The following is a 16,225-nucleotide window of genomic DNA, read 5'->3' as shown; positions in this document are numbered from 1 at the left end:
TAAATTATCCACTTATATAGTGGTACGGATTGGTAACTCGAGGTTCGTAGTGGAAATGTAATAACACCATGACATAGATGGCGTTCAGCAGAGCTCGAAAATTATTTCATATGGATCCAATAGATGGCTCTGATTTAATTTTATTTTTCTTATCGCTCTATTAGATATTCAGTTTTAAATTTTTTACTCTTTCTACATTTTGTGGTAATAAATGCTTAATATATCAAATAGTAATTTGGAGATGACAAGAATTTATTTCTTTATATATCTCAAAAACAATTTAATGAAATAAAAGACAGTTGATACAATATTAATTTATTTAAAATTTATGTGTCCTTCTATTATACAAATCAAAAGCTTGCTGTTTTATTTGATCATTCTTATCAAAAAGAGAACATTTTCCATTTAATATTCAATTAACTCCCGCACACCAACTATGGACAAACAAATTAATCGATATATTACACATAAAATCTCTCAAATCAAATCTATGTTCCTTACAAGTTAAAATATTAAAATCACAAACACATTCAATGAAAATTTTTAATTTTGTTTTTAACATACTCGAATGCATGCAACTAAAATAAAATATACTTCCTCTATCAAAATGAAAACATTTACATTTGTATAAATAAGTGATTTTTTTTTGTATACATAAATCATTTAAGCAATTTTTACAATTTTTGAAAATTTTTGTTTTCGCTTGTTTACTCACAAAACTCTTTACATATTTATTGATTCTACATGCAATAATGAATCACAAATTTTTATTTCTGCCATCACCCTTCATAATTTATCCATATTAAATACAAAATCAAGAGATTGAGATGGAATTGGTGTATTTACAAGGCAATTTAATGATTGTATTGTTTTATTAAAATATTCTTCGCAATTAGCGCGAGATGAATGTACTGATTTCAAATTACTTATAATTAGACTTTTATACTCATTCATAAATTGATTACAATCAGGCTTAATATGCCTCACACCATAACTTCTTATGCTACAAAAAAAATCCAATGGATCTTGATTAAAATTAGTAATCAGACTTGTTACGTTACAATCAGCTGATAAATATGACCACATTTCTAGAAAAGAGTTTATATTATGTATCCAATTATAGATTGGTGGATTTGATTCATATTTGATTTGACTAAGTCCGTTTTTAAAAATAAACAATTTATATGTAATTGATTCTAAAATCGGCAAGCAATCATTCCACAAATTGAAATGAGGGGTTTTGTTTCAGGCATCTTTTATATATTTTTGATTCTTCTTGATAAGAATGACCATTTAGGAATCAAACAATCTGTCGAAGAGTAACAAAAAGTCAGCAGTGGCCACAAATTCTTTTGGTAGAACATTCAGTCCTGAAAAAGAAAAATATTTTTATAATCTTTACAACAATCATAAAGTAATGTAAATTTCTAAATTTTAAATGCACATAAGTCACAGGATATATATTAAAAATATTCAACTTGACTTATGCAGCTGGTAAATTTTTATAATACATTCTTTTTATATAAACTAGCTATGTCCCGCAGCTATCCCACATAAATGAGGTTTTCCTATAAATCATAATGTCCATGTATGCCAGTGAAAGCCCCATCAAAATCGGACTAGTCCTTACAGAGACTAGCCGGAGCAAACAGACAGACGAAATATGTAAAAAATGTTATTTTATAAATGATAAATTTTGAAAGAATAGAAACTAAAAATTACATTTAACAAAGGCCGCGTTCCATCGATACAATATTGTAATAATTGAAATAAAATTTCGTATCCGTTGTGATGGTTCTTAATCATCTCAATAGATGGCGTGGGAAGAAATTCGATTACTGTGCGGGATCACGGGTCGCCGAGACGCTAGGCGCTGCTGCGGTTTGGCAAAGAACGCGGGTTCGAATCCCGCCTCGTGATCAAATTTTTTCTATTTTTTCAAAATTTATCATTTATAAAAAAGCATTTCAATGCTATAAAAGTAAAAATTTTATTTCATGTCATATCTGCTTGTCAATTGTCATAACACAATAAGATGATCATTTATTGCTGACTACCATAACTAATTTGGAAACTATTTGTTTTGTATTGATACATGAAAAATACCATAAAGGTAAAGAAAAATACTTACTAGCTAATAATCTCAATGCTGAAGATACTCGCTGGCTGAAAACTTGAGCGGCTAGACTGACCTTCATTTTATTTTATTTTTTCTTTTTTTATATGTAAATCTGCAATTTTATTAACAAACCGCATTTCACAGTCTCCAGTGTCTAGAGCGAGTAACATTTTAAGGTGTTCCCATTTGCCTCTTTTACTCTGGCATTATCAAAATTATGTACATAGTTTGCAAGTAAATTATTTCTGACCCCCTTTAACTAGTGTGGGGGTTCAAAAAGTGGAAACATCTTTTCTTTATTTACTTCGAAATATTTCGTTGTTTTTTCTTCTCAATTATATTTTTTGTTTGTTTCAGCATTGGGGCCTTTGATGACTCTTACATTTGTGGGACAGTGATCACATATTATATATACCATTAATTTCTTTAATAGTATTTCTTAATAGGTGTTTTAAGTCATCCTTTTTTGTTACACTTTGATAGAATGTAAGACAAATTGGTTGTTTGGTATTACTTTCTACAGCCTTGATTATAAAGACTAGGGCATGATCTGCAAGCTTTTGATTTCTTGATATACCATTATCCTCAAAACCAACTATTTCCTTTTGTGCTACATTTTATGTAACTCCCGGAGCTAATGACACTTCATCGAATAATAAGTTTACTAATTTATCTTCATCTGACATTTTACTTCTTAGGCTTGTATGTGAAGTCCCGTGTCCCCTAGTGGGGTATGGGGCAGATGATGTACATCCGTTTCACTGATCGATTTTCTTTATGGACAAGTAGGTGATCAGCCTTCTGTGTCCTGCCAGACCGAGACATTTTTTTTTGTGCGTCCCCACCGGGAATTGAACCCAGGACCCCTCGGTTCTACGCTCACGCGTTTACCACTGTACCAAGGAGGCGTTCTTAGGCTTAGGAGTATATTATTATTTATGCACGGTTTTGCTGTGAAGGTACTTAAAAGTCTTTGTAAAGTTCTTTTTGATGGCACAATCAGCATTTATTGCAAATATTTGTATGCTTTCGGGCTCTGTTTCGTCAAAACCAAAGCCATAACTTTCTCCTCATTTGAAAATCGTCGCCCCCTGGGTTTATTTTTATATTTTAATTGTAGTTTTAAGCAAGTTAGTACAGGGTTTGGTATTTCCTCATTGACTAAGAGTTTACTGAGATTAATTTTTTTGAGATCAAGTATTTTTCTTTTTTAGGCCAAATTTTTCAATATCATTGTGTTCAATTTGCTTTCTCAGATTTTCTACAGTATTTGAGAACTTCTTGCAGCATTTCTTGGCAGCTGGAAAATATACATAATTAAAAATTTATTTGAATTACATGTATTTTTGTTGCATGTTTTAAAAAGATTTATAACAAGCTTTCCGCTCGCGGCTGATAGAATCTGGAGGCCGCCGCCCGGACTTCAGATAATTTTTTTTTATTATAACTTAGTAGTAGTCTAGCACCGTATATAAGTTCGACGAAATCCATCCAGTAGTTTTTACGATATTGAAATTAGTTAAATATTGCTTTGAAGTCTATAAACCATGGTTATTGTATAGCAACTTACTAGTACACTCGCTTTAAAAAGATTTAATATACAGAAAGTCTGGTTTCTATTTTATTTCACAGGGTTTAGGTTTGTTTCATAAAATAAACCTATTATATAAAATAAACGTTAAACGATCCCGTAGAAATATCGGGATAAAAAGTTGCCTATGTGTTATTTGTTGTCCAGCTATGTACTAAATTTTATTGCAATCGGTTCAGTAGTATTTGCGTGAAAGAGCAACAAACGCACACACATCCTTATAAACTTTCGCATTTGTAATATTAGTAGGATTAGTAGGAAGTAGGATTCTCCACAACACCAGAGAAATATTAGTATTTAAAACTTTTTAAGCTGATAAAGTGAACATATTTTTGAAATAACTTGTATGTTTCATATGATATTGTAGCCATTGTACCATGAGATATAATATCATAGTATCAGCAGTTATAAAATTCAAATCTAATTGAATCACTTTGTAAATTTTAGATAAGTTTGTTTTGTTTTAATTTTAGATAAGAAAATTAAAACAAAACATTAAAATGAAAATACATTGAAAACTATGTATTTTCACACAATAGATATGACCTATTTTAAAGCATTTTAATCACACGAGTTACCAATAACAGTATATGTATAGATTAACCTATAAAAATCAGAATCTACTATTTGTAAAAAATTGTGAATATATATAAAGTTATAATTACCATATGTATCAGTGTTATGCTTCTTAAGAGTTTCACATTGTAAGCCTGATGTTGATGGTTGATCATTGTTTTCTTATGATACTGCTGCAATTGCAAAGCATGAATTAAAAAAAAAAAAATAGGTAAACTTATGTATAAATATGATATTCCATAAGATATAGTTACCATATGGGTTCAAGTGGTGCATCTTTCATTTTGAAGCTTGTAATCCTCATGAGGAAGGTTCTCTGAAAAACATTTGTGATCCTGCTGTGAATTCAGAAAAGTAGGACATTGTGAAACAGTATATATAGTTTTGTTATAAATAGTATATAATCGGAGATGTGGAAATCAACTGGAAATAAAAATAAAATATTTAATCAAGAGATTTAAATACAGCTATAGCTAACGAGAAATTCAAATACAATTTAAGCTAACTAAAAAAAATTTAAATCCATGTTTCGTAATTAACATCCCCAAAAAATAGTAGATACAAAGTGACAGATAGAAAGGCAGGTAGGCAGACAGGCAGGATAATAATACTTTAAAGCAACTATTATTATTCGAAAAACTTTTTAATTACATTTATCAACAGAATTCAATCTATAACATATTTATTTAAATATTAAAAGAGTTTAACAACTGATATTATTAAAAAAATGCAGAAAAAAGAAAAAGTATTTTAAAAATATTCATTTAACTTTTTGTATTTAGAACAAGAAAAGAAAACTATTTTGTATTTTTGAAATATTTAACTATTGTCTATAAGTGTATTTGTTATTAATTTTGCATTAAATACATTTTTGAAGCTATTATGTACATCTCTATATATAATAGGATGTAAATAGAAACAAATACATCAATATGAATCACTTTAGATAGATTAAATTTATCTATCAAAATATTCTGATCCTTTGATGTAATTATGTTTTTTTGAAAATTTAGTGTTGATGAGTGACTTATCTATTTTCTCTAATATGCACTCTTTACATATCAAAAGAGAGTTTTACTTTCTTTATTTTTTTGTCGAACGGCTATATACTTATAGAGATAAACATCATTTATACAACAAGTTTAATTTGTTTTATAACATTCTTAATTCAATTTTATATATTTATTAATAGAATACTTACCAATATTTATAAGTTATAAATTGATATGAAATGACGATAGCATAATCTTATAACGGATTTTCACTTATTAACTCTTCCTTCCTTAAAGTCTTCCCACTGGGGGAAACGGTGTTATGACCCTGCAATAAGCAATGATAATAAAACATCAATGTATTGTCAAACAATGTTTTTTGTTGTTTTGTCCATAGTGGTATAATAAAATTCGATGATAAAAAAATGAATGTGATATAATTTGTAGTAAGGAAATATTATAAAGAATCATGAAGTTGAAAACGTTAGAAAGTTCTAATCAAATGGCAATTTAACTTACTCACATCAAACAAAAGATAAATACGTGTTAATCACATACCGTCAACCAAGCATCCAAAATAACATTTCCATTCCTGCAATCTCGGTATGATTTTCAACGAAAAAGTCCAATCACAAAGCAATTCAAAGGTCCGTGAGGAGTTTAGCCAGTTATAAACAAACATTATACACTTATAATTCGGTTATAAACGTCAAACTTTAAAAATATGAAACTTGAAACTAGATATTACTGCCATCTAGTTATCTATTTGAGCCCAATCCTAAAATAGTTGATGGATACCGCGACATAGATGGCATGATAACTTACGTATTCATCAAATGTATGGAAGTGGCATACTCCTGGTTCTACACATAGGTCCTTTATCTATGGTTCTACAACTTACCTTAAATTATATTATACAAAATAGAGACAGTTTAAATGCGCAATTAAAAGTGCATAGAGGGAAGAAAATTTTACCTGCCGCTAAGCCACTTTATGCTAATATGACTTAAAATATAAAAATTTAAATAAAATATAGCGCACGTGCAACTATTTCGAAAATTAGATGCCAGAATATAAATTATTCTTCAAAGCGCACTATTTTTTATTTATTTAATTTGTTAGAAATAACAATCAAATTTTTTTATGTTATTGTTCCGTCCGAATGCTTGTAAATCAGTTACTTACCAATAGATGGCGTTACTGTATGATGTAAAGAACTATAGAAGTTGCTAATTACTATTACATTATCTATGACACTGTGCATGAAAAATCCTTAGCTTTCCTTAGAGGTTTAAAATATACCTACATTTATAATTTACCGCACCCTTTCTATAGATTGTAGACCAAAGGTAAAAAGTTAAAAGAGTGATATCTCACCACACTCGTTTTGTTCTTCCATATAATTTTCAATAAATGACACTATAGTATGACTACAGTATAATGAATATATATAAAAAATTTATAACTAATTATACACGGCCTTCCCTTAAAATAATTGGCGAAAACCGCAAAAAATATTTTCAGTACTATTTGAGCCAATGAGCACGACTACTACAATCTTTAAGTAGTGATACAATCAATTATTAAAAAAAAAAAAAGTATATTATTTTCATTACTTTAACCTATTTACTACATACAATTTCTAATGAAAAATAAGTTTGGAAATCGTGTTCGAGTTTCAGAATATTTGGGGCTTTAGGCGTAGAATAATATGGTTTATGGTATGTTAAATAAAAACAAATTTAATATGTGGTACTAACGTTCTTTCTATACGAAAGAATATCACATTATTTCAAGATCGCCCATCGTAAAAATATTTTATTAAAATAAGAATATCGGGCGAGCAGAAGCAGGGAATATGAATGTATTTTTTATTTATTTTTTAAGCTAGGAAAAAGTTATGGGTGCCGAAATCTTATTAGAAATAATTGAAAAATTTATAATCTACTAAAAACAGTTTAAACGCTTGTCATTTTGGCACGTTTGGAGTGACGTACTGTACGTACGTAATGACAACAAAGAGAAGTCGTAGAAGGTTTTCGTAACTTTGGTGTGTCGGAAGAAAAACGTGCCACTGAGATTTATACTGATTCTTTCCTTGAAAATAGGATTGCATCCCCACAGCATTTGTACGTGGATCCAATCTTATCCAACCCTATCACCTACTCTGGAGATGACACTGGTCCTTAAATTGTATAGGTGTCTCGTTCTGAGGCAGAACCATCTGCTGGGTTAACAATTAGGCCAATTAAATTTGGTTCATTCCTTTACAGTCATCGGGCAGCTAACATAGCTAAGGATGGTGGTAAATCCTTTGGGCCTAATAAAATATCTGTACAGTTCAATACTGCTAGTGATGCCAATAGCTTCATCAATTTCCCTCCTCTCAAGGAAGCAAAATATCAAGCCTCGATTCCAACTTTACATATCACTCGTATGGGTATCGTAAAAGGTGTTCCTACGGAGTGGTCAATGGAGGAGTTTCAGTCAGGGAAAAATTTTAAAAGCGAGATGCCTTAATAAAATAATAAGAGTGAATGGTCTTACCTCATCGTGTCCGCCTCAAACTATTGTTTTAACTTTCCAAGGTCAAGTTCTTCCTAATGAAATTTATTGTTGGTACAATTCCTAACTAGTTGGAATCTACGAGTATCCTACCATACAATACTAAATGCTGTACATATACGTGATCAATGCTGTTCTAAGGAGTACTGTTTAAAGTGTTCACAGGCCCACTTAGGCGACTCGTGCCCTGTACTAGAAGCTGATGCTACCTACCTTTGCTACCTACCTTGCTACCTACCACTGCTCTGGCAACCATTTTGCAACAGATAAAAATTGTTCCGAGTAATCCAAACTAAAAGCCATTAAACGGATAATGGCATCTGAAGGGATCTCGTTTGAGGAAGCCTCTGGGACTAGGATCCTATGCTCAAACGCAAAATCCGTTAATTATGTACCAATCCCAATCCCCCTTACTAATTCCTATTTTAATGATCCTTTCCAAACAACTCCTACTATCTCCTATCAAGAAACTGTCAATCACAAAACAGTCACTCAAAAACCCCGATCCCAAGCTCCCCTAGGTAAGTCCTATGATAGGGCTGCCCATCAAGCAATTATCCGTGAGTCTCCCTCCACAGTCTCTAATAGCTGTGCTATTTCCCATTCCAGTTTTTCTGCGTTTAATGAACACTTGCTGAGTATCCACAACACTTACCGTCCAACGTTGCAAAAAAATTTTCCCATTTCACCTCAATCCTAAAATATGGATCTAATGGTCCTTCAGTGGAACGCCCAGAGTATCCGTCCCAAGAAGCATGATATTTTCAACCTGTTAGCTAACTATAAACCTCTCTCTACATTTCTCTCATTAGAAATTTGTTCTGTATTTATTGGTTACTCGTTAAATTTTTATATAAACGTCTATACTGGTAACACCGACACTGCCGTTATCTATCTGATACTCTTTGGTACGAGTTTAACTTCATCGGTTATGACATTATAGTTCACATACGTTTATGTCGCGTTTCATACATTTGAATTTCCCAGACACTTTTTGTTCTTTCTAAAAATTCATTTCTCTTTGAAATTGAAATTAAATCCAAAAATATTACGCAATCCCAATTATTATATTATTATTTACGGGAGCTTGATTAAGAAATAATTAGGTATAAAAAAATATCTTACTTTTATTCGAATTACATCCATATTCCCTATTAAGTTCACTGAAAAAATAAAAATAATTGGGCCGGCCTGCCATCACGCTACATGTTATTTTTTGTTTGCAGTGTCGAAAAATAAACAATAGTATGTTATCTGGAAATATTCAAATGAAATAAGTAATTGGATATATTTTCACTGTACTATTTTCGCTAAATAGCATAGCATACCCTTTTTTCCTTTCGTAAGGCCCAACCTTTTTTGAATGTTTATTATAAGAAACTTGAATAAAAATTTTACTTTGTGATCCCAATTATGTAAATCTACGTGTGAACAGAAAAATATGTAAAAGGTGTAAAAATGTTAACTGCATTAAGAACTACTGCCGCTCTTATGAATTAAGACGCATGCGTAATTTAATTATTTTGTAAGCAGCGAATTTATTATATGAGTGTTAATGAATATAATAACAATATGTGTTAATTTTGAAAATGAATTTTTAAATGCATAAGCTTCTTTAAATTCTTTGAATTGTTTTTGTTTTGGGAATTTTTAATTTAAATAGAAATAAATTTTTGAGATTTGAATGGAAGCAGATCATGAGCCAACACTTATGCTTGTTGTATAATACTATACTAGTATCAATACTAATCAATATAATAAAGCTAAAGAGTTTGTTTGAACGCGCTATGTCAGGAACTACGGGGCCGATTTCAAATATTCAGTTTCTATTGACCGACACTTTTTATAACCACTCACGAGAAAACACAAATAAAACCGTTTAATATTTCATTACTTTTAATGCCAAATTAATAATTTAAATACAAAATACAATAAGCACACAGCCCACTAATATTATAAATGTGAAAGTTTGTTTGTTTGTTCCTCAATCACGCTGAACCTACTGGACGGATTTTGATGAAATTTGATATGGAGACACGGTATGAGCTGACTTGGGTGATAGGATACTATTTATTCCGATTGCTCCTTTGCGATAAAGCAGGAATCTTCATATCCGAGCGGAGGCGGGACGAGCATCTAGTTTTGAAATAAAACTTTATCTTACGAGGCGGCGCCATAAAATGTCTCACCTTAAAGCAATTAAAACAAGCTAAGGTTTGCTAAGGGACTCTTTTTTAAACTGATTTAAAAAAAGGAGGTTACTCATTTCGACCGCATATATATTTTTACGCGTGAAGTGCGATGAATTCGTCGTTTATGAACCAATTGATTTGGATTATTCTCTTTTTTATTTGAAAGGAGATCGTGCTAATATTTAAAATATCCAGGGTCGCATGATGACATTCCAGGAAAACGAAAAATAAGTATGTTTTATTTATAGAATTGTTAATTGCTGTAAGGCAGTTTGTTGGCATGACAAAAGGAGGCACTAAACTGCGCTCTGAGAGGATGACACGTAAGACTTTTCAGTGTGGGAAATGGCAGACAACAGTAAATACACAAAATTGAACATTATCAACTTTATTCAAGTTCAAAGTTCAATAAATAGACACCTTAGATATTGTTAAGACGACATATAACAAACGGAATAACTTCAAATAATAACTATCACAGTAAAATACACACAAATATTCATGGTTTTATTCTAATACATTACCATTAACATAAAACGAAAATGCCTTAAAAATACAACACCAGCAATAGTTTAAAGTTAAAGATTAACGCCACATGTCAATTATTTCTAGAAATTACACATTTACATTGAATTAACAAATCTACTTTATTTTTATTTAGCTATATACTAAAAAAAAACAAATCGGAAAATACCATGTAAGCTTTCGAATGCCCAAGGTTTTGTCAATATTCAGTCAATAAATCAATCGAACCAATTCCCCTTAAGTATTTGAAATGAAAAAACAAACAAATTATTAGTTAATGTTTCACCAAGTGAACAACGTATCTGTTCGAGTGTTATTGCATTGAGTCGCCATACTCTCGGCATCACCTTTACCGATTTTTATGAAATTTCACATTTATATTAATTATTCGGTAGGTCTGAGAATCATTAACAATAACCTAATTAACAAAGGTATCCTTTTTGAACGCATGCAATTATTTTATTGATAAATCAATTTCTAGTGATATATACTAACAAGTATTTCTAAAAAAATGCAACGAATAATTATCAAACAATCAATAACTAACTAACAAATAATTTCTTACATATACTCACAGACATATAGAATATATATATAACAATTTATTGATTATATACATTAATTTATATAATTTCAGAAACACAACCTCTAATTAGAGTATAAAGTATACACGCCTTAAATATTAATTGATATTTCGCTAAACGTGGATTTACGACACATTTAGGAAAATATCCAAGCAGAATAAGCCTCAAATATTTAAATATATTATAATTAGTTTATATATTATATACGAAGGTTTCTCCTTAAACACAACCATGAAAAGGATAAAGAATAGATCACTATTTATTTACAGATTAAGATATTATGAAAGCAGTCTGAAGAACAGATTATTTATAGACATTTAAAAAGGACATTAAAGTACGGCTACAGGTAAAGTATTGTTTTAAGTTTTATCCTAAGGATGATGTGAAAATTGTAATGTATTTATCATCTATCTACGTATAGAATTAACATGCAAATTGAAATAGCATAATTTTTTTTTTGTATTTTTAATACAATAATTTTCAAAACACATATAGCTACCTACAATAAACATCAAATGTACATAGACTCTTATTTATTTACGTTGCAATTTTTTTTCCATCAAAGTGTATTGAAGCTTAACATTTAAAACAGCGCTGAGCAATTAAACAATAAATCAAACCATCAAACGTTACGTAATAAACACAAATAAAGGTACTCAAACATTACATATTTTGCTTATAAGCAAATTATAGTATTAAGGCTTAATAAATATAACATTGCATATTATTGTGCCTTCGTATACCAGACTTCGAAGCAAGTTAGGCTGGGCATTTTTGGTTATGCTCTTATATACCTACTCTTTAGTATGCGAATCAAAACAAGATCCAGCATTTCCTTTTAAAAGAAATAATACTTCGAATACTGTTTATCGAAGGCAATAGACACATCGCATTGCAGATACATAATGGACATTCGCAGAAAAATTATTTGCATTGAAATCTAAAGTTTGTTGCAATGAGATATGTCTTACCGAAACAAGAAGAGTAGACCGCCATTGGATCCCTCGAGTTCTCCACCTAATAACCGATATAATTAAATTAATCATCTCACAACATATTAAGAATAAATTAATGAACTTAAATACTTGAAATTGTAAAAACAGTGCGTGCATTTTAGTGTGTTTAGATTTCGGCGGGCTGGGGTCGTCGAGTATGAGTGCGCATGTGCCTGGTTATCATATCACGGCGGCAGGCCGCGTAGGGGCAGGAAGGGCAGCGGTACGGCTTCTCCCCAGTGTGCGTGCGCTGGTGAGTGGCCAGATGATCGGAGCGCGAGAAAACTTGACCGCAAGCGGAGCAAGAATATGGCTTCACGCCGCTGTGCAAGCGAGCGTGGCGCGTCAGCATGTCAGAACGAGCGAAGCGACGGCGGCAGATCTCGCACTCGTACGCCCGTGCCGCATCCGGCGCCTTGTCCCTGTGCCGAGATGCGACATGCTTGGCCAGACGATCGAGCACCGTGAACGTTTGTCCGCATATTTCGCAAGCGTGCACGGGCGGTACGGTCGGCTTCGGCGGTTCGGATTTTACGGAGAGATCTAGCGGTACGTCCTCGGGCGCCTTGACGTCGTAATAAGAAGTATCGAGCATTAGCCAACGTGGAAACGGATAGTTATTGTTATTACGTATTTGCACTGCAAGTTTGTCGAGCAGTCTTGACAATCGTCGCCGCTTGTGCATGAACCGGGGGCTGTGAGCTTCGGGAGCAGTGTCAGCCATGCTTCCCGCGAACGTGCTGGCGCCTTCTCCATGCCCTTCCGGGTCCAATGCTGCACGCCAACCTGATAAAAGAAATTTCAAATTAGATGAAATATTAAAATTGTTTGCTTATTTACTACTCTATAATATGTTTTGAATAGAAAAACGTAAGACATTGCAGAAGAATTTACGAATTGAATTTGTATGAATTTCTTGACTTGGATAATTTGGACACTATTTATTAAGTTCATCTGTGTGTTTGTATGATTCAATGTATCCGACTCCTTTACTCGATTTTAATCCGCTTTATACGGACAGATTTCATTCAACTTTGTACACTTATCACACAGTATGTAGAATTTCATGAGTTTATCTTATTGTACTGATTAGGATTGCCAGGATTCAATAATTTCCTTACTCCCAGTATTCCAGTGGCGACGTTTAATTAACTCGATCATTAAAGCGTGCTTTTTGAGTTTTTTTTACTAGACGCTAACATAAGCATATTAAAAAGTGGAATAATTGTGTGTATATACCTAACGAATAAATTATTTTAGCCTCGGTCTAGTTCAGATTATATAACTAGATTAGTCTTCACCGATATTTTCAAACTACAAACAATTAGCTTTTTATGTTATAGTCTGCAATGGAGCTGGTGGGTCGCCTGATGGTAAGCGTTACAGCTTTCTATTTATATCTATGATACTGTCTTGATGTTGACTTATTATGCACGTGTTACCTACTTGTATACTTATTTTTATCTGATATTTTCGTATTTAATTTACATTTGTACAAATTAGAACTTGAAGTGTAAATTTAAATATGTTATTTTATAATTATAAGAGGCAGGTGCTATGGTTTTTTACTCTTATTTATTTTGCGAGATGTCAGGCATGAGCAAATACTGATAATAAATTGCACCTTTAACGCATCTGTCTTTTGACTATAATGGGCGACCCTTATCCTAATCATGCGATTGGTAAGACGGTAAACTTTTTCGGCCAATGGGATGACTTAGGGACGGTACAATAGCTGCTTCCCCTAATATTTTGAGAAAGACGTGCTTGTACTGGATTTAGAATATTTTTTATGATCTCACGAGGCGTTGCTCATGACAAGCAACACTGATAGAGGGGGTAAAATTTACCATACATTAAATTCTATGCGATTACATTGATGCCGAAGCGGACTTAACGAGACTTCACGGAAATGTGATCAAATAGATAATATTATTTATAGCCGTAATTTTTTCCAGAAATCCTTTTCAACAAATTTGCATGCGCTGTATCGGAATTAAGTTTCAAGGAACTTATATCAATGAAATCAATGGAATTACATTATTCTAAATACAGAATTCAATCTCATGTGGAAGCGGATGAAATTCCAGTTCCTGGAAATTATCCATGAGTTTATGTTTCATGCAAGCTAGGATTAAGCTTATTTTTTAATTTAATAAAAAATATAGAGTAGATTAAATATGTATCTACAAACAAAAAGGGATTATCCACTATAGCTCAAGAACATTACGAATAATTTTTAACAAACTTTAAAGTAAGCGAACACTTACACATTTAGAAATTATTACTAGACAATTTTGAGCGAACGGGGGTAGGCTTTTTAAATGAAAGCTTTCATTCAAAAATATGGGTATAATTATTAATTAATTTCGTAAGAGTTGAACTGCCGGGCTATTAGGTATACACGCTTTCAAGGAAGAAAAAAAGCTAGAACTGAATGGATCTAATATCAGGTATTAATGATCGCGGAACCCACAGTGTTATTGCACTTCTGCAGAAATTTCAATAAAAACTTCTAAGAATTTCCGTATCTTCGGTGTTTGTTTGCATAAAAATAAGAAAAAAGATTCGTTAATTCTTTTGCATAGTTAAAGACGTTACATTGGATCCCTTTACGTTCCTGGAAAAACGATGGAACGCCGAAAAGCGAGTGCTTAATGGCAATGTAACACGTATTAAGCAGGCATAACAGAAAAAAGGGTACAATCGCAGATAAGTACACGAAACTTGAAAAGAATTGAACACACATGATTTACATATCCAAAGTGAGGGTCCAAGTTGGTCACACGGTTATACACATTCACACAAGCACTAGTTTATAGTTCCGTGCAGTTATAATCCATTGCATTTTTGGTACTGGGATGCGCTTAGAAGCGTGAGTGTTGCGTAGTGAACGGTAAGTAAGGTCGGCGGGTCGGGCGTGCGACCGTCGACCGGTCCCGCCGCCCCCGCGCCTCGTATAGGCATAGACATTTACACACGATCGCAATGTAATGCACTTAAACGTGTCCGTCTCTCAGCACGCCTCCAGTGCGACTGACAGCCGACAGGCGGAGCGCCCGCGCCACCCCCGCTACACCTGCCACGCGAAATCGCTGCAATGCGCACACGCAGACGCACACTAAAAGTTTTGAAACTTTTCATAAATATTATTTATTTCTAAATTATGTCACTTATTTTAATGATATATGGAAACCCAAAACGGTACAAGTCAATATCTGAAATAATTTATTTGATGAATTCCACTCAAGATTTTCATTTGCGTTAAAAATTACCCCTATCTACGTATGCGACAGAGATTAAGTATATTGCAGTTTGTTGTATAAGTGCTTAATATTTGGCGGTGAACTGTGCTTAATATAGCTGGAGAAACTGGAGGATGTCGCTACGCCTGCACTGATCTGACCATTGAAGCGGACCCTGTTTCTCTTTTGGTTAGCTATCTTTTCTAACCTTTGCTAACTTTTTATACATTTAACAGTTAAAATATTGATTTATCAATTATAACGAGCTGGAATTATTACAAAAAATTATTTAAAAATGTACATAGAAACAATCTCTAAACTGGTTCGTACTTTTCCCGTTTGACGTTACCATTAAATTTGCTTTATCAGTTACCACTAATGAAATAGAATGTACGTGGTTGTATCTATAGGAAAAATCCTATACATTATGTTATATTTTTTGTAAATAAAAACTGCCCAAACATGAAACATTTGCTTTTGTCCCACCATGCGGTCTACCATCATATTAGTAGCGGTCCGCCCCGGCTTCGCCCGTGGTACATACATAACCTATAGCCTTCCCCACTAAATGGGCTATCTAAGACTGAAAGAATTTTTCAAATCGGACAAGTAGTTCCTGAGATTAGTGCGTTCAAACAAACAAACAAACTCTTCAGCTTTATAATATTAGTACAGGTTGTCAAAACACCAGTAATATTAACATTCCATGGGTTCTAAATGATACTATGAGACATCCTGTATAATGAGATATAATGAGATATATAATGAGATATCCTACTCATAATGATATATCCTACCTAATATTACAAATGCGAAAGTTTGTAAGGATGTGTGTGTGTTT

At 32.5% G+C, this 16,225-nt stretch overlaps 1 protein-coding gene, 1 long non-coding RNA gene and 1 pseudogene across 2 annotated transcripts; all 3 read right to left on the bottom strand.

Annotated features, from left to right (window-relative positions):
• Nucleotides 1–735: 735 nt before the first annotated feature.
• On the bottom strand, nucleotides 736–2,805 carry LOC119835752 (annotated as a pseudogene).
• Nucleotides 2,806–3,254: 449 nt separating this feature from the next.
• On the bottom strand, nucleotides 3,255–5,902 carry LOC119835704. Its single transcript, XR_005288067.1, has 5 exons — nucleotides 5,837–5,902; nucleotides 5,488–5,606; nucleotides 4,541–4,624; nucleotides 4,376–4,459; nucleotides 3,255–3,419 (listed from the first exon to the last, which is right to left on the bottom strand). It is a non-coding gene; the product is annotated as an uncharacterized LOC119835704 (long non-coding RNA).
• Nucleotides 5,903–12,167: 6,265 nt separating this feature from the next.
• Nucleotides 12,168–15,171, bottom strand: LOC119835644 (zinc finger protein 883-like). Its single transcript, XM_038360595.1, has 2 exons — nucleotides 14,887–15,171; nucleotides 12,168–12,925 (listed from the first exon to the last, which is right to left on the bottom strand). Exon 2 carries the CDS (start codon nucleotides 12,861–12,863, stop codon nucleotides 12,267–12,269), a length of 597 nt encoding a protein of 198 aa, XP_038216523.1. The 5' UTR covers nucleotides 12,864–12,925; nucleotides 14,887–15,171; the 3' UTR covers nucleotides 12,168–12,266.
• Nucleotides 15,172–16,225: the final 1,054 nt, after the last annotated feature.

The sequence above is a fragment of the Zerene cesonia genome, chromosome Z (assembly GCF_012273895.1).
Source record: "Zerene cesonia ecotype Mississippi chromosome Z, Zerene_cesonia_1.1, whole genome shotgun sequence".
Taxonomy (NCBI): Eukaryota; Metazoa; Arthropoda; class Insecta; order Lepidoptera; family Pieridae; genus Zerene; species Zerene cesonia.
Note: the sequence above shows the minus strand (reverse complement) of the source record. Positions and strands in the feature narration are given on the sequence as shown.

Bases quoted from the DNA above. Each gene is read 5' to 3' on its own strand.
- LOC119835644 (XM_038360595.1), bottom strand. From the start codon at position 12,863: ATGGCTGACACTGCTCCCGAAGCTCACAGCCCCCGGTTCATGCACAAG.